This window comes from Dendronephthya gigantea, unplaced genomic scaffold (assembly GCF_004324835.1).
Source record: "Dendronephthya gigantea isolate DGI-Jeju-01 unplaced genomic scaffold, DenGig_1.0 000014F, whole genome shotgun sequence".
NCBI classification, from domain to species: domain Eukaryota; kingdom Metazoa; phylum Cnidaria; class Anthozoa; order Malacalcyonacea; family Nephtheidae; genus Dendronephthya; species Dendronephthya gigantea.
This window is the reverse complement of record NW_021163024.1, coordinates 358,151-375,406: the sequence shown is the minus strand read 5'-3', so window position 1 is coordinate 375,406 and position 17,256 is coordinate 358,151. Positions and strand designations below refer to the sequence as shown.

General features: G+C 37.0%; 1 protein-coding gene across 1 annotated transcript; it reads right to left on the bottom strand.

Moving 5' to 3' along the window:
* Positions 1 to 752: 752 nt before the first annotated feature.
* Positions 753 to 16,164, bottom strand: LOC114519706. Its single transcript, XM_028539877.1, has 8 exons — positions 15,889 to 16,164; positions 12,963 to 13,176; positions 5,619 to 5,917; positions 5,402 to 5,542; positions 4,161 to 4,474; positions 2,055 to 3,188; positions 1,661 to 1,934; positions 753 to 1,186 (listed from the first exon to the last, which is right to left on the bottom strand). The coding sequence occupies exons 1-8, from the start codon at positions 16,066 to 16,068 to the stop codon at positions 785 to 787; spliced, it is 2,958 nt and encodes a 985-aa protein (XP_028395678.1). The 5' UTR covers positions 16,069 to 16,164; the 3' UTR covers positions 753 to 784.
* Between the last annotated feature and the right edge of the window lie 1,092 nt (positions 16,165 to 17,256).

Sequence of the window (17,256 nt, the reverse complement as noted above, 5' to 3'; positions counted from 1 at the left end):
GTCGGTTGCGTAAACCAACGAGCTGAATTGAAAGTATTTAACGAGTAAAATTTTATTTACAATTTATTTTACAAGGTCGACAGTTAGCATTCAAGTTATCATGCACGACAATAAAAACTCGTTGTTCGGTTGTTAGCTGCACCATTATTATTTTCGCTGATTTGACTATTAGCAGTTGAACTGTACGATTAGAAGCCATTTTAAAATCACAGGGCCATTAAAATCTATTGAGCTTATGAACAATATGAATTTTAGAATATTAAGTGGTTGCGTTTTTTTTGAGACACCCTGTATATCAAGAGTTCATTTTTACATAATTGCATAAGATTGATTAGCTAATTTGCATTTCATCTATTACACAATCACTTTCAATTTGAAATGAAGGCACTTTTTTTCCGACTATGCTAGATCAATAGCGTAGTCATTTTGAAACGTTTCGTTAACCAAATTTTTTACATTAGGCATTTCTAAAATCATCCCAATAAAGATATACTGCTTGACGTTTTATCTTGCTAAACGGTCATTTAGTTACATAATTATAAAGGCTAAAGGTTTAGTTATATAAAAGGTTTTAAAACTTTTCTTTTGATCATATAATCAGTGATGACTTTTACTTTTATCATAAATTTTATAGTACATGTTAAAATTTGGATGAAATGCAAATTATACAAACACGAGTTATAAGACACTCTTGATGCCACAAATTTGTGGAAATGTTAAGGGTTTTTTTACAACTTTTTATTGAAGTGCTGTTATGCAAGAAATCAAAGTTATTCACGATGAACTACGTCGTATGACGAACTAAGATGGCATCCAATTTAGCTACACACTGGTCAGCAGGTAAACGCTCCAGTTGCTCCGTTGGCCAACAATTCCTTATCAGTGATACGTACTCTGCAATTGTCACAGTACCTGCTTCCGTCTTAATTTTAGGTCGGTAGTTGTTGGAAATCCTCTCGCTAAATGTCCTCAATGGCAGATTGTGAAGCTCACTGTAAACTACCTCACCATACCACATCTCCCACAAGATCAGCCCAAAACTGTAAATATCAGCACTGGCACAAATCTCCGCTGCAAATATTTCTGGGGCCATGTACAAGGGTGTTCCAGCCATCGTCCCTGTCACTTCTGTTATATTCTTGGAAATACCAACATCAGCTATTTTCATGCAATTGTCTTTCCCAAACTGCAAAATAATTCCAACAGAGATAATTGATATTCTCCCTGTGCGAAGGGGGAATGTATTTCTAGCTAATCAATTATTGGATAATGTTAAGCAAAACAGCATGATTGTTGCTGGTGGGCAAATAAATTATTTGCCGGTGCCTGAGAAAGAGCTGAATAATCAACCATTCCTCTTTTAACCTTAATTTAAAATTATTCGAGCATTTCGAGTGAACTTTTTCGTCTGGAAATACAGTCCTTCGCTGAAGCTTGGACGATTTGCTTGTATTTTCATGCAGTCTTTCATGCAGTGCACCTATAACAATGAGCACTGGCATTCAGTGGCTATATGGGAAGTATTGAATATCAAAAAGTTTAGGAGAGGAAAAATATGACGTGAGCACCCTGCAAACGCTCAGTTTGACCTTGCGCGTTGAAGCTATAGTATAAGTTAGTGATTGAGATTAATATAAAGTTAAATGGCAATAAAACTTACTAGAATATTTTCAGGCTTCAAGTCACGATGAACAATGCCTTGATGATGCAAGTAATCAAGTCCCACTGCAATATCCTTTCCTCTTTGGAGTAAGGATTGAATTATTTCAGATACATTTTCTGGTGCTCTGGCCGGGAAACACTTTGGATGTTTGGTGAAATAATCCCTCAAACTTTCTCCGCATAATTCCATCACGAAGACAAATTTCAAACCATTCTTGCCAGGGCGCAACGCTCTTCCATAAAATTTGACAACATTTGGATGATCCAGTTTCCTGGAAAAAATTCTTTACTATCAGTTGAGGCAAATATATATTGTGCGGAAATATTTAAATATGATAAATTCGGAAAAATATCCCAAAATAATTTTAATGTCGATCAAATGTTTACTGTACCTTAACATTTGCTCTTCTTCCAACAACATGGATGCATTCTGTGTTGTTAGCACTTCTTTACAAACTTTTACAGCCACGTTTACTGACCCTTTGCCTTCTGAAATCATTTTCCCTTCGAATACATCCGCAAATGATCCATGACCAAGTGACGACTTTAGATCGCACTCCAGATCGTCAAGGTTGACATCACTAAGCAACACATCATTGATGGCAAAAATGGATAATTCGCCTTTGGTGTCAGAACATTCGGCAAATATTGGAGCGTATTTCTCTGCGTCTCGCAGTACCGTCATACTTTCTTGAATAAGTGCGCATATAATTATTTTGTCAGCGCTGATTATTGCTGGAATTTCACGCTCCATCTTTTCAATGTTAATGCTTATCTCTTTAAATTGATTCAAGACAAAAGACCGGAAAATGTTTTCATCAATGCAGCTACGGCGATATTCTTCAGCCCGTTTAGCCAAGTAGTTCGGTTTATTGCTTTTATACCCTTTTTTATTACCAGCTGTTTGGATGGCGTCTTTCAACGCCATCACGCCTAGAATAGGCAGGCTAATTACACTAGCGACCAGTGCCAGGGGAAACCATATTGGAGACAACGCTCCGATCAAAAATTTTTCTCTGATTGTAAACGATGTTGCGACTTCTGGATTATTCACTGTTGTAGGTTCTTTACTAACGTAATTTTCAACGCCTTGTATACGTACGTGAAGAAGGTTTCTTTGTTTCGTTATCTGGTCTAACAATAACTTCCGAGTATTTTCTATGAGACGATGGTCAATCTCCCACTTCGCAACCTCTTCTACGAACCTTTGCCCGATGGCCATAACAATTTTTCTTTCTGTTTCTTCCCAGGTGTTTTCCATTTCGGGACATTGGTCTTCATCCCACGATTGAAGGTTGCTCTTGAAAACGTCCGATGATAAGTGTAGTGAAAGTTGATCAACTGTTTTGTTTGTCTCGTTTTTAAACCTTTTTTTCAAGCTTTCAATACTTTCAACATGTTTTTGTTCAATCATTGCTAACTTCATTATTGCTTTCGCAACAGTTGCTTGTACATCCTCTTTTTGAGCTCTGTTCATAAGCAATTTCGTTTGAAATATCAGGCGTGAGAGAACATCATTTAACCATCTATGAAAAGTAAGAGTACATAAACATAGAGAAATAGCAACATAACCTAATATCCTTATATGCAATAATAAACCTCTGGCATCAAGCGCGCGAGCCTTTAACAGTTGGTTATGCACCATGGATGAACATTTTTCATTTTTTCGAATTCTTTTAGCTGGAAATTTCTTGGAAATATAATAGTTGAACATGTTTTTCTATAAGTATTTTGTAGTGAATAGAAGTCATATTTTGCAAAGTCCTGAAACGAACAGCAGTGTAGAACGATACAAACCAAAACAACGGAGTAAAATCGAAACCATGCAAGGGTTAGCACTAACGTTAACCTAGCTTTGAACAACCGGCCCCAGAAACAATCGTATAATAAAAATACAAAGCAACACTAAATTACTTCCTCAATTTGATAGCAGACTGCATCAAATGAACTGAAAATGTAGTATACGCATGCACCACTGGCATAGCGAATGCAAAGCGAGTAAATATTCGTTGAAAATCAATAAGGCTAAAGCTACACAATATTTTCCAAATAATTCAGTTTCTGTTACTACCTGGACATAATAAGTATACTGCTGGCCATGAAAAAATACAACTGAAACCTAATTAAAGCTAATTAAAGCTTTAAAAGCTTTTATCAATGCTTTTAGAATTGACCGCATTATTATTCATTGGAACATTTTAACGCTACCTTGCGCAGTTTTTTTTTCTGAAGTTACAGATTTTTTAACAGTCACTTACGCTGAGAGGTTTAAGAGAGTCGCTACAATTGCTGCTTGATGCAGACGAAAAATGGGCGATGTTCATACTATAATGAATTCATGATACAATAATGTCAATGTCTTGACTTATTCGTACCGAATAGTATTTACAAATACAAATTTTATCTGCATGATTTATTTAAGCCTTAACTTACGTGGGGCTAGATTAGAAAGGGATTCTGGGGAAACGTATTTCAAATTATTATCATACTATACGCACCTCCAATCAGCCTTTAGCCTCGCGGCGATTGTTTTGAGCATCATTGTTTTGATTGCGTCCATAACTGAAACAAACTGTTCAGATTTAATCCCGAAATCTCTTGCCACAACAGCGTTTGTCGTTGACATTTGGACAACCTGAGTCTTCGGATTCAAATTTGGCCATGTCTTCTTGAGACGATCGATTGTATATTTTTTGACAGCTGATTCTTCATTACTTTTGATTAGGTCCCATTTATTGCAGATGAACACAGCACGTTCACAAAGAAAGTATTCAAGGGATTGGTCTTTAACTCTCTCCAAAAGTTTTAGTATCTAGGACAAAATTTCCTACATTAGTATACAAAATAACTAATACAGGCTACTAGAAATGTATGCATCCAATAACCTATCGCTATTCTAAGCTAAGTAGACCATTCCCCGAACTAGCCCGCGACCTAAACATATTACAAGTTTATTAAAATTTTAATAAAAAAGAACAGTTCCATGAACAACGCACACAGCTTGAGTCCGATTTCAGAATAAATAGGACGAGACAGAGGTTATTCTAAGCCAGAGTTGCCACCAGTTTTTGAAATTGTAAGAAAATTTCTGGAGATGGCAAATTTACAATTATTACTAATTTCGATCTCCAGAAATTTTCTTAAAATTTCTTCAAAAAGTGGTAACAACTCCGGCTTAGAATAACCCATGGGACGAGATTTGTCAGTATTTTCAGAGAACTAACCTTTCCTAAGCTAACTAGAGCTACATTTATATCATGAGATGAGTCAAAGCTCAAATCAGTCTATTATATTAATTTTTATTATGCGGCTTTCTAAAAACCTGTATTCTGATTGGTTGACGAGCTGTCCCTAGGAAGCCATATCCGGATCGTGGTCCGTATATTTCGTATCTGGACCAGTATCCCGGATATCTATTGCAGTTCAGCCATATAATAAACAGATTATTGACTTCGCTTGTTCGATCAGTAACGTGATATGTCAGACCGAGGTGTTTGCATATAGAAACGGTCGGGGCTGATATTTCACAGTACAGACCTCACGCTCGGTTATTGTTATATGTTTATAGACTCTTGCAGCTACTTAATTAATTCTTGAAAGTCGAAGCTTAAAACGAGTGAAATGAAAATAACTGGAATGCTGCCTTCTGCCTAGATGTTGAAGCAGAAGTCACCCCCAGTCTTTACACGCAAAAAGAAACACGGCCAAAACAAATTTTTTCCAGGCACGCATAACTCACCCGATCATTTTGAACCCCCCCTGCATGACTGCTGTCAATGACATATACAAAACAAAATGCGGTCAGAAGATAATCATTCACAACATCATCTAAAACATTTGATTCACCAATTCCTGGACTGTCAACAATGACTATCTCATTCTATAAACAAGCATAAATAATAAATAGTTAAATATTAAATAATGGAGTACAAATTAAATACATTTCTTATATTTACCTTAAGCAAATCGTGAGGCCAAAATAATTTGCATTTTTTGAAGCGTGGTCCTTTTTCATGATCATTCCTTTCATCCAAATATTCTCTAAGTTGATCTGGATAACTCTGTCCTTCAACTGGATCTCGTAAGATAAGTTCTTCTGGTTGTCTTTGCTCATCTTTGTAATATGCCACAATCTTCCGTACCTCTCCATATCTCAATTCACAAATAGTTGATGTGGCAGGCAGTGTGCTGGATGGGAGAATATCTTCTCCAAGTATTAGGTTGATAAAACTACTTTTTCCGGAGCTCGTTTCACCTGAGGGTAAAAACAAACATAATTGACTTTTCGTTTTCGCCAGAATAATATTATCCCCGAGCCGGTGCGGAGCACCGTGCGAGGGTACTAATTCCGCTCGGATATTTACACCCAGGATGCGAAAAGGCGAAATCAAAGTTGTCCGCCATTATGCAATGGACCTCACGCCATGGACGGTCTTCTACGTTATGCGCATGCGCCAGTGTAAACTACTTAGCTCTTGATTGGTCGACACAAATATTTGTATTTTTAAACCGGCATAACTGTCATTTTGCAAAATTTTGAAGAAACTATGGCCCTGTTCATATGATCCCGCTTACTGAGATGTCTCACCTAGCGAGATGAAAATTTCCATGTGTTCATATGGTGTTTTCATCCCGCTTGCCGAGATAAAAATTCTTCGTTTCCAATGTAACTTTGTGGAAATAATTTTCATCGATACAGAATAAAACGATCGCTAACGCGATTTTTTTGCCTTTAATGATTGTTTTGCATCGTAGGACATTATTTAAGCGATATTTTTGATAATTTGTACTAACCCAAACGTAAAATTTGTTAAAAATCGTGCAAATTAGCATTAAAATCGAGTATTTATAGTGTTTAGATTTCATCCCGCCAAGCGGGATAGCGCGTTCATATGGGAATCGATTTATCCCGTCTACCTATGATCTCGCCTCTCAAAGGCGAGATCCCGGCTAGCGGGACAATTCGTTTTCTCATATGAACGCGTAGTAAGTTTTACTAGTAAAAGTAACACACGACGAGATCATAGGTAAGCGAGACGTCCCGGTAAGCGGGGTCATATGAACAGGGCCTATAAGTATATTTTCATATTATTTATATTTTCATAAGTGTGGAATATATATATATATTTTAATTACATTAGAAGGAAACTCGAATGTGGTCAGGACTTTTTACCGTTTAACAAAAAAAACAGACTAAATTTTCGACCGAATTCACCGTGTATATGAAGATTTTACACTTGTAATAATATAACTGGAAATGATTCTCGACTGTGATTGGTCGATTTCAGTGCAATTAATCTCAAACAGCAGTGCAAAAATCTGTAACAGCAGTGCAAAAATCTGTAATAACAGTGCAAAAATCTGTAACAACAGTGCAAAAATCTGTAACAAACGTATCTGATTGGTTGGAATTAAGAAAATAGCCAATCAAATTTCACCAAAAATTTCCTCCAAAATACAATTTTTTTGTGTTTTTTAAAAACAAACATGGCGGGCGCCAGCAATGAGCAAAGATTTCCAAACGTTGAGACAAGTACAATACAGGAGTTACAAAATAATGCCAAAAATAAAAACACAACAAGCAGCACTAATTTTTGGCTAAGCGTTTTTAAGACATGGGCAAAACAAAGAGGATTTTTGGAAGAAATTGAGATGTACGAAGTCAACGCCTTGGACATAGTACTTCAACAATTTTACGCCGAAGTGAGAAATAAAGACGGGCAAGACTACGAGCCAGACAGTCTTCGAGTTATGGTTGCAGCTCTTGACCGCTATTTAAAAGAACACGGATACAAACATTCAATAATTCGGGACAGAGAATTTTTTGCATCAAAGCAGGTCCTTGAGGGTAAAGCGAGACGACTTCGTCAAGAAGGAAAAGGAAAGCGTCCAAACAAAGCGAGAAGCTTGTCCGAAGAAAAGGAAGAGCTACTGTGGAGAGTTGACAAACTTGGCCGGAAAACTCCAGAAAGCCTAATAAGCACAATATGGTGGATACTCACCCAATACTTTGGTTTACGTGGTCGCCAGGAACACCACAGTATGAAAGTCGAAGACTTTGCTTTTGGCAAAGATGACGAAGGTCGTGAATACATTGAATTCACCGAAGGGCTGACAAAAACAAGAGGTGGTGGTTTATCCAAAAAGGCTCGGGATTTCACACCAAAAATGTTTGCTGCAGGAGGAGAAAGATGTCCAGTCTCGCTTTTCAAGGAGTACTTGTCACGACGACCAGTGCAAATGAAAGAAACGGGTCCCTTTTACCTCTCCATCAACTACAAAGCCGAAGCCCAAGACGAGGTTTGGTACAAAGCACAACCAATGGGAATAAACCGAATCAACGAAATGATGAAGAAAATCGTTTCAGGAACACAATTGGAAGCCAGTTGCAAGAAATTGACAAACCACAGCGCTCGAAAGACTTTGGTGAACAAGTTGAAAAAAAGTAACGTCGAGCGATCGTCCATCGTTAAAGTTACTGGCCATCGGAACCTACAATCCCTTGACGACTACGATGAAGGGGACGAAAGTGAGCAAAGAGATCTTTCCACAAGAATATCCCGTCGAAATAACATCGCGAGCATCATGCCTCAATCAGCAGCTTCGTCTTCAAACACTGGCTGTCAACAAGGTTCTTCGCGAGGTTATTTGACAACATCTGAGATAGGCTTCGCAAATTCATGCCTCAGCCTTAGTCAGTCCGTGGTGAGACAACAAAGCCAGCATCAGATGTTTAACAACTCATTTCACGGTTGTCAAGTCACCTTTTCTGTTATGCCGCAGACAAAACCATCGGAAGATGCCCAAATCGCATCAGAAAAAGCTCAAGAAAAACGACGTCGCAGGTTGATAATAGAAAGTGATTCCGACTAACTCTTAACTGTTACTATAAAATGTTGAGCTATTTGACTTTGTTTGATTCGATTTCTTTCATAGAAATTATGAATTGTTGTATTTTCAGCGTGAGAATTTGAGTGAAATGAGTGTTAGTGTGTTACTGTTTACAATATATTTTATAAAAATCGAATTATTGCGTGCTTGTAAATAAGCCAATTAAAATTGACCGGAAGTTGTTATCGGCGGATGTTGTTATACTTTGTCTCGATCATTTCCGGTTATATCATTATCAAGTAATAGTATGGAGTTATATCATTATCGAGTAATAATACTCGTCCTTCGGACTCGTGCTATTTTGAGTTTTTGAAAAACTTACTCGTGCATGTTATATCCAAATTGCACTCGAAACCATACTATTACCTATACAAAGAAGATTTTACACTTGAAAATAAGACCCGGCACAGCCACAGGTATAAAAAGTCATTCTTTTGTAGTAAACACAACTTTAGTATTCTTAAACGTATTTCACTACAAATCTGAATGTGTTATGTGATAGACGACATTATAATTTTATTTATAAACTCAGTTTTTTCAAAATATTCGCGTGCAAAAACCAGTCGAGGCGTAAACATAAAACTTCGGAAGTCGTATGAGACGTCTGATGTTATATTTCATGGTAATTAATAATTAAAATAATTTACCATAACAGTGACTATAGTTGAGTAACTTAACTTCCAGAAAATGGTTAGAATCTTGTCGTATTTTTGCCTTTTTTTCACAAAAATATGAGGGTAAACTTTGATTCTTTGAAAATATACGGCCGTTGCGATGCAGTTGCGAGTTTCTATGACTACAGTGCTTCCGCTTCCAGAAATATATTTCCATACTTCTCTTCTCACATACCAACAATACCAAGCACCCTCCAAACACCTCAACCCACACAAAATTTTCCAACTATCATGTCACCATCCCTATGCTCAACTAATTTCGCTTAACCGAGGCGAGGGGTTGCTGCATGCATGTATTTCTAGTATATATGTTATTTAGCGGCTGCTAGGTCCGGATGCAAAAAACTGTGCTAGGCCTAGAGGTTTCGAGAACGGTTTCTGAGACCGAGGGAACAGCTTTTTGCATCCGGACCGAAGCTGCAAGTAAATAACGTGTTTATTTTTATATCTTTACTTCATTGCCTTTATCAAACACAAAAGAATACAACAAATTTACTGAATAAGCTATAAGAACTATAAATTCTGCAAGCCATTTTGGAATTTTTTTACGTCAATAACTCCTTATTAGGATATCCTAGTCGGAAAACAGCTAATGAAATTGCAAATATTGTTACTATAGCAATTAAATCACAGATGGATTAAAAAAACAACGTATTGACAGGCGAAAAAAGGCGTAAAAATCTAAAATAAGAAGTTTTTCGGGTATGTTTTTTTTATTTTCAGTCTTTTAGCCTTCTCCAGACAGGTTTTGACACATTTTAGCCGTACGTTGCTTTAGTTTTGTCGTTTTGTTTACATTTTTCACAGCGGGCCGGATGCATTTCACCCGCTGTGAAACGCTTTTCAGGCTCAGCTAATCAGATTGCTTTATTTACACCGTTAAAAATAAAGTATAATAAGTTTTAGGATTTCTCGTGTGTTTTATATTCTGCTTTTTTAAATTCCGCTTTTTGGCAAATTGATTAATGATTTTTCTCGTTTAGATTTCAATCATAATACAGTCAATTCAGTTTGTGCATATGAGTCCCTATAGTTTTGTTCAACATCTTTAGTAATGGTCAATATCTTAAGATTTCTTCATGTTGTACACGCGTAGAAATAACATATTTTGTAGCAAGTCTCCAGGCGCGGATCCAGCCGAAAATCTGACCGTGTCATATTGGACTAAAAATTTTCCTGTCGGGGGGGGGGAGGGCGGATGGCGAAGGGTTTCTGAGCTTTAATTGGTTCTACAATATTCTACAGCGAACGTTTAAAAGCGAATATTGTAAATCTCTGAACTTTCATAAAACCACAAAACCATTTTCAAAATTTTGGGTAAGGTATTTACCGATATTTCATTCACACTGAACATAACGTGAAATTTGCATAGACAAATTATTCACAGACTACAGCGTAAATGCAAATTTGTATCATAGGGCGCTTCCATTAATTAAGCGGCCAAAAAGGTCAGACGAGTCATATTTTAAATTGAAATAGGGCATTTCGTTAAGAATATTGCGGTGAAACTGCATTTCCAGTGCTAGGCAGATGTAAAATAATGATATACTTGAATGCAGAGTTCTTGAAACACTTTAAAATACCATTAATCTGTCCAGATTACAACAGAACCGGTTTGGCCGTTTTTCCGTATAAAGGAGAGCGCCCATAGTTCGATTTAAAACCTAAAAGTCTTACCTTACAAGGATATTCAATAAAGATTTTCAGTATTTGTCTCTTGGGAAATAGCAGTTTAAAAATTGTCGTTGCGATTGTATAACGCGAGCGAGCGAAGCCTTTCTTTAGTAATAATTCCATCATGTTGTAGCCTGAAGAGCGATATTTCCCCTGAAATATGTTCGCTTAGATTTGCTTTTGAGAAATTTCGACGGATTCATGTATTAATGCATTTGATTCAGCCTGAATCAGCCAGGATGCAGCGAACAAACCAATTTAAAGTGTTATGTATAAACTGTATCCGAGTTCGAAGTCGAGAAATGTCGAACTTATTGTTTATCATGCTTATTGCGCAATCAAAAACAGGCCACCGTGTCGCACCGTGTCGCACCGTGTCGCACCGTGTCGCACCGTGTCGCACCGTGTCGCACCGTGTCGCACCGTGTCGCACCGTGTCGCACCGTGTCGCACCGTGTCGCACCGTGTCGCACCGTGTCGCACCGTGTCGCACCGTGTCGCACCGTGTCGCACCGTGTCGCACCGTGTCGCACCGTGGCTCACGTGATGAAAGCTTGCCCTGTGATTGGTTTGCTACACTGCACCGTGTCCGAACGTTACCATATTTAGTAACAATTGCGCAATAATCTGCACGCTGACCGTGTCAACTAGTTGCTGTGATCGCAGCTTCGAATGCACGACTAGCTTCCGAATATACTCGGCACAATTCGGCAAGCTTTCAGCAAATTTTATAGTTCAGTGTTAACTGAACAATCATAATATGAAACAAGGAATAATAATTGGGAATTTGTTCCCACTTTTAGCAGGAATTGGTAATAATATGACAACGATTACGAAAGATTATTACTCAAATTATTTGTTTTAGACATATATTTCCTTAATTTTGGTGTGATTCAAAGAATTAATATGTACTTCTAAATAATGTGTGAATATTAGATTGCAGATGGGAAAATTGGGGATGGGAAAATCTGACCGTGGCTCGAGCCACTTTCGATACGGTCTAGATCCGCGCCCTGTCTCTTCACAAGCTTGCAACAAGATTTGTTCGCACTGTTTGTCCTAAGCTGTTGACGAGATGGGACAACTCGTTAGCAAGTTGTAACAAACTTGTTGAATCAAAAGACTTGCTACAAAGCTGTTCTAACAAGTCTGGTACAAACATGATGTGTGCATGCGTAAAAACGCACAAGTTTTAACAAATCTGCAGCAGAGTTGCTACGAGTCTGTTCAAAAGCTTGCAACAAGATTTGTTCGCACTGCCAGCTTGCTCCAGTTTGTTGTATAACAAGTTTGGAACAAGCTGTTAATAACTTGTAGCAAGTCCGATGGCACTATCAGACTTGTTACACGATTGTTCTGACAAGTCTTATCAGATATGATACAACAACATCTCTGCGAACTTGAAAGCAAAAGATTGTACCAATATTGTCACAACATGTTTGTACCAAACTTGTTGGCATTGCAGCAAGTCTTTTGATTCAACAAGTTTGTTACAACTTGTTTTCCCATCTCGTCAAAAGCTTGGGACAAGCAGTGCGAAAAAATCTTTTTGCAAGCTTGTGAACAGACCTGCTACAAGATATGAAAATTTTAAGCGTGCAGTTCTGGCTAACCATGCCGCGCAAAATCCACGTAGACTGCACATGATAGTGTCAAAGAGAAACTAAATAATAAGGAAGACAACGAAAAGACACAGTCTTAAATGGAGACACAGCCTAAAGGTCGCATGTCCAGGTGCACAGTATGCAAAGTTTTTGTAACTATTGTGACCTTTTTTTACTCAGAATAACGTGCCTAGTAATATGGAAGCAATTGATCTCAGTGTTATCTAAAGTAAAAGAAAAGCAACTTTTGATCAGTGGACCCCCTAAAAAAAGAATAACATTCAACTCTGGTAAGACTGAAAGAAAAATGTAAATTTGCCAAATTTTATTTTTTGTTCCAAATTAATTTTGATGAACGGGGGAATGTAGCTGGCCATGATACTTTCGTATACACTTATGCAGTATTATTGAGAATTATTTTTATAATCTGGCATGATTTGCAGTAGATTTCCTATACCTGCAATTAGAACAACATATTCTTTAACTTGAAGCTTATTCATCTTTAGCTGAATTTCATCAACAATGTTCTCGACAGAGAACTTGGTATTCAAACTCTTTTGCATTTTCTCGTCGCAACTTTTTAAAGCATCTTCCACCTTCTCATAGAGACTCAGCAATTCTGTCCGTTTTGATACATCCATGTTTTTCGCATCTGAAAATACGGAAAATGCCTAAAATAGAGAAAACACCTGTAGGTAACGTATTTTTAACTCTAAACAAAATTATTAAAAACATTAATTTCTGTCAACTTGGTTTCCTAAATTATTCTTGCCCAGGATGGAGTAACCCTCATTTTTCAGAATTTTAGAAGGCCTAAAATTCTAAATTATATTCTGAATTATATTATACACTTAAATGCGCATGCTTCCACCCAGCTACCCTTGCCACGCCCATGTTCCATGTCTACGACAAAATAAGAATTCCTGAGAGGTTGCGTGTTGACATAACTTCGCACTTTCACTTCCCAAGCAAAATTTTTACACTTCTAACTTACTATAGATATTTATTTTCATCAAAATTAAATTAAATGTATTTTGCTGAGTTACAGTAAAATGATCTTTTTGTTAGGTAGTGTTGTCTGTGTTGATGTATGTATTTGCTATATGGATCGGGGCATTTTACTGAGAACTAAAACACTTGCAGAATCCATACGCTACTAAATCGGATATTTTTGGTGTGTCACGTTTGGGGGTGACATTTTCCCGTTATTGGTTATTATGGTTCGCATATAAAACGAAATTAACGTTGGAAATACAAACGAAAAGACTTAAAAGACATCTTTAGATAAGTTAAATTTATTCCACTTTAATGTTTAGGTTAAATAATCCCTTTTATATAATGGTCCTCCGCGGCTGATTTACTTGTCGTCTTTGTGTGTACTTTTGTCACTCATAATTTAGACCGTATAATGAACAGAACATTACACGGTTCACTCGAAGATATGGATTTTATGTTCTCGTGTCCAAAACAGTATCACTCGAACAGAAAATCCATATTTACTCGCCACCGTGTAATATCCTATATATATGTAATAGTATATTGGAAGACACGTTTATATTAAGAGAAATAGATATAATTACGGGCACGTAACCAAGAAACTTTTGAGATACATTGACAATATGTCGTCTTTGTTTTGAACACATCTTTGTATTTAAAGCACTAAAGTTAACAGGTTATGGGGATAGTCCAGAATACGTAGCTCAGTATATAACCTAAGATCGTCCAAGACAGTAAGTAATGGATGGAAACTGGTTTGGGTGGCGTTCAATGTTTTAGCGGTGAGATGAGGATTACCCAGCTTGGAGCACCAAGTTTACGGCGTATAAATTATGCAAACAAAGGGTCTCTACAAATAGTTATTTAAATAACAAATAACTCCTTCCATAAAGTGGAGCTTAATAAAACACGATTTGGGCTGAAAACTAAAGCAATACAGGAAAAGACAGCTACAGTACACGTACACTGTTACCTTTTGGTGATGTGGTATTAAAGCGCTTATAAACCCAAAATGGGTTTCTGATGATTCTGATAGAGCATAAAAAGTTGGTTGGTAACTTCTACATTAGTTTTCTGCATTAAATTTTAATTTCGGAGTTACGATGGCTTAAACAATAGAATTTGATCATTTCTCAAAAAAAAGTAGACGCAAATATCACCAAAGGGCCTGGATCCCAGGAACTCGTCTTCCATTTCATATGGCATAATGGTAGCAGTATTGCTATTCACACTCGAAAATCAACTTAATTAAACCCAACCTTTCAGGAACTTTTATTTACTCGCCCTTGCAGATCTCACAGATAAGTTCATCTGTTTTTCGACCGCAATTTGTATTGTTGGATATGGGGTAACCCCATATGGGGTAACTTCTTCAGTCGAAGTAATGTGTGCTGTTCTAAACAACGCAAATTTCCAAAAAAGTCATCAGACTTAAAATGTTTGGAGCAAGCATGGCTTTCACGTGATGGCTCCCATCCAGCGCGCTTGAATTTAACGACGTCTACTCATTTCTTTCGTCTCCTTACTGCATTTGGACGCAAATCTCTATTACACATTTAATTTTAGGAATCTGGTGTGTTGGAACAACCGTATACGACACACCTAGCGGGCATTTTTCAGCGCAAAGTATACAAATTTTTGACGCATACGGCATATATTCACTGTAATGTGACACTAGTCGATTTTATTGCCTGCCCGGTATGACGTTAAACCCTAATTAGTTCTCAGACTCTTTTTTCCCGGCCAATTATTGAAAAAAAAGTCTTGGCATGTTTAATCCAAAATATCTTTAGAAGTATTTATCCGATCGGAGAATGATACATATCATTCGAATCGCCTGATTTTTGCGAATTTCTAGTGAAAAAATAGTAATCATGTCATACGCACTTTAACGTCGCTGCAGGAAAATTACATTGAGGGAAAGCCGTCGGGCGGTCGCGACTTTGATCTTGTATTATACTATTTGTAATAGCAAAAAATCAAACATACTGTAGCCAGGAATCTCTTCTTTTACGATACTTGTAGTCGTTTACTATACTTTTACTGTAGTCACGAACCCTTTGTTCACAAATTTCAGAATAGACTACAGTATACTCTACACCTACGATGGGCAAGTCATACTTTACTTTATTATGGGTTATTTGCTTTAAAATCCCTTCACAAAAGCGAAAGAGAAGGACAGAAGAGTTCGTTTTAAGTCATTCCACATTTATTATAGTTTACAGTTACACAAGCTTTAGAACATTCACGAACCTACACTCTTCTAGAAATTACCGGGAATTCACTGCTAGTACAAACACTGCTAATATAAACAGACGTTCGGTGCAAATATTATTTTGACCACTAGACGGGTGTTATTCCGTTTGTTTAATAGTATCTAAGATTACCTCTCCGAGTGTCCAACACGACATTTTTTGAGACTCAGTAATTTTTTCATACACTTTCGCACGAGCATCATCGATTGTGTTTACGCCTTCAGCGGATATTCTCAAACTGTATTTCATGATCTCTCCCAGGTCGAAAAAGCTGTATGACTCAATTTTTGAGACTAAATTTGCATCGGCCATGTTCGGATTTACGCATCAACCATAAGATTCGAACGAAATGTTGTTTATCCCGCGTTTACTGCCATGATAACTTCAAGAGCAAAACAAATTGCTATTTGCTCTTCCTGAATGTTTACTGTATTTTGCATTTTCTGAGACTAAGTATCGCGTTTCCCGGAAGTAAGTGCACTGTTCACATGACTGAATTATGCTGCAAAGATATCAACTATCACGCAAGCTACATATAGAAGATCCGTCAAAACGTAATTACCGTATGTTCATTGCATTGATTTAGGACTTCAGTGTTGTCTTGCATCAATTAAACCCGACAATATTGTCAGGAAAACTAAATATCTCGGCAAGTATTTTGGCAAAAAACACCGGAATACCACCAAACGATAGAGCTTGAAAAGATGATTTAAATAGTATATTCAAACTGGCAAATAGTGATAAGCTGCACTTGTATTATAAGTCAAAACATGAGTCAAAATATAATAGGTTGCTTTGTTATCTCAAATTACTCACTCATAGCAACCACATACTTTAGAAATTCCGTATTTTCTCGCTTTTTCGTTCTCTGTTGTTTTTAAAATGTCTGAATTTTACATATTATCATTCTGTCATAATTCTGAGTAATTTTTACGGTAGGATGTGCAAAAGAATCGGAGAAATAGCGTTTTATAAGTTCTAAGCGAAAATTGTTGCTAAGAGCGTGCTTACTGCGTGCTCGGAATGTTGTCATTCTGTTGGAAAAGGTGGTAATAATTCCATGTTCAGTATACACAAATATACATACGACACCCTTTTTTAAACATCTATTGTATCATATATCATTTAGCATCATACTATATCACACCGCATCATATAGCATCATATAGTATCGTACTATATCATACCGTATCATACTGTATCATATTGCATCATACTATATCATACCGTATCATACTGTATCATACTGTATCATATTGGATCATATAGCATCATACTATATCATACCGTATCATACTGTATCATACGGTATCAAACCGCATCACACTGTCTCATATTGCATCATACTATATCACACCGTATCATATTGTATCATACCGTATCATACTGTATCATATTGCATCATACTACAGGGTGTATCAAAAAAAATGTCCCAAATGTAAAATTTCCGTTTTTCAGGATATTTTGCAGAATTTGGCAATTTTTTGTGTTCCTAGAGAT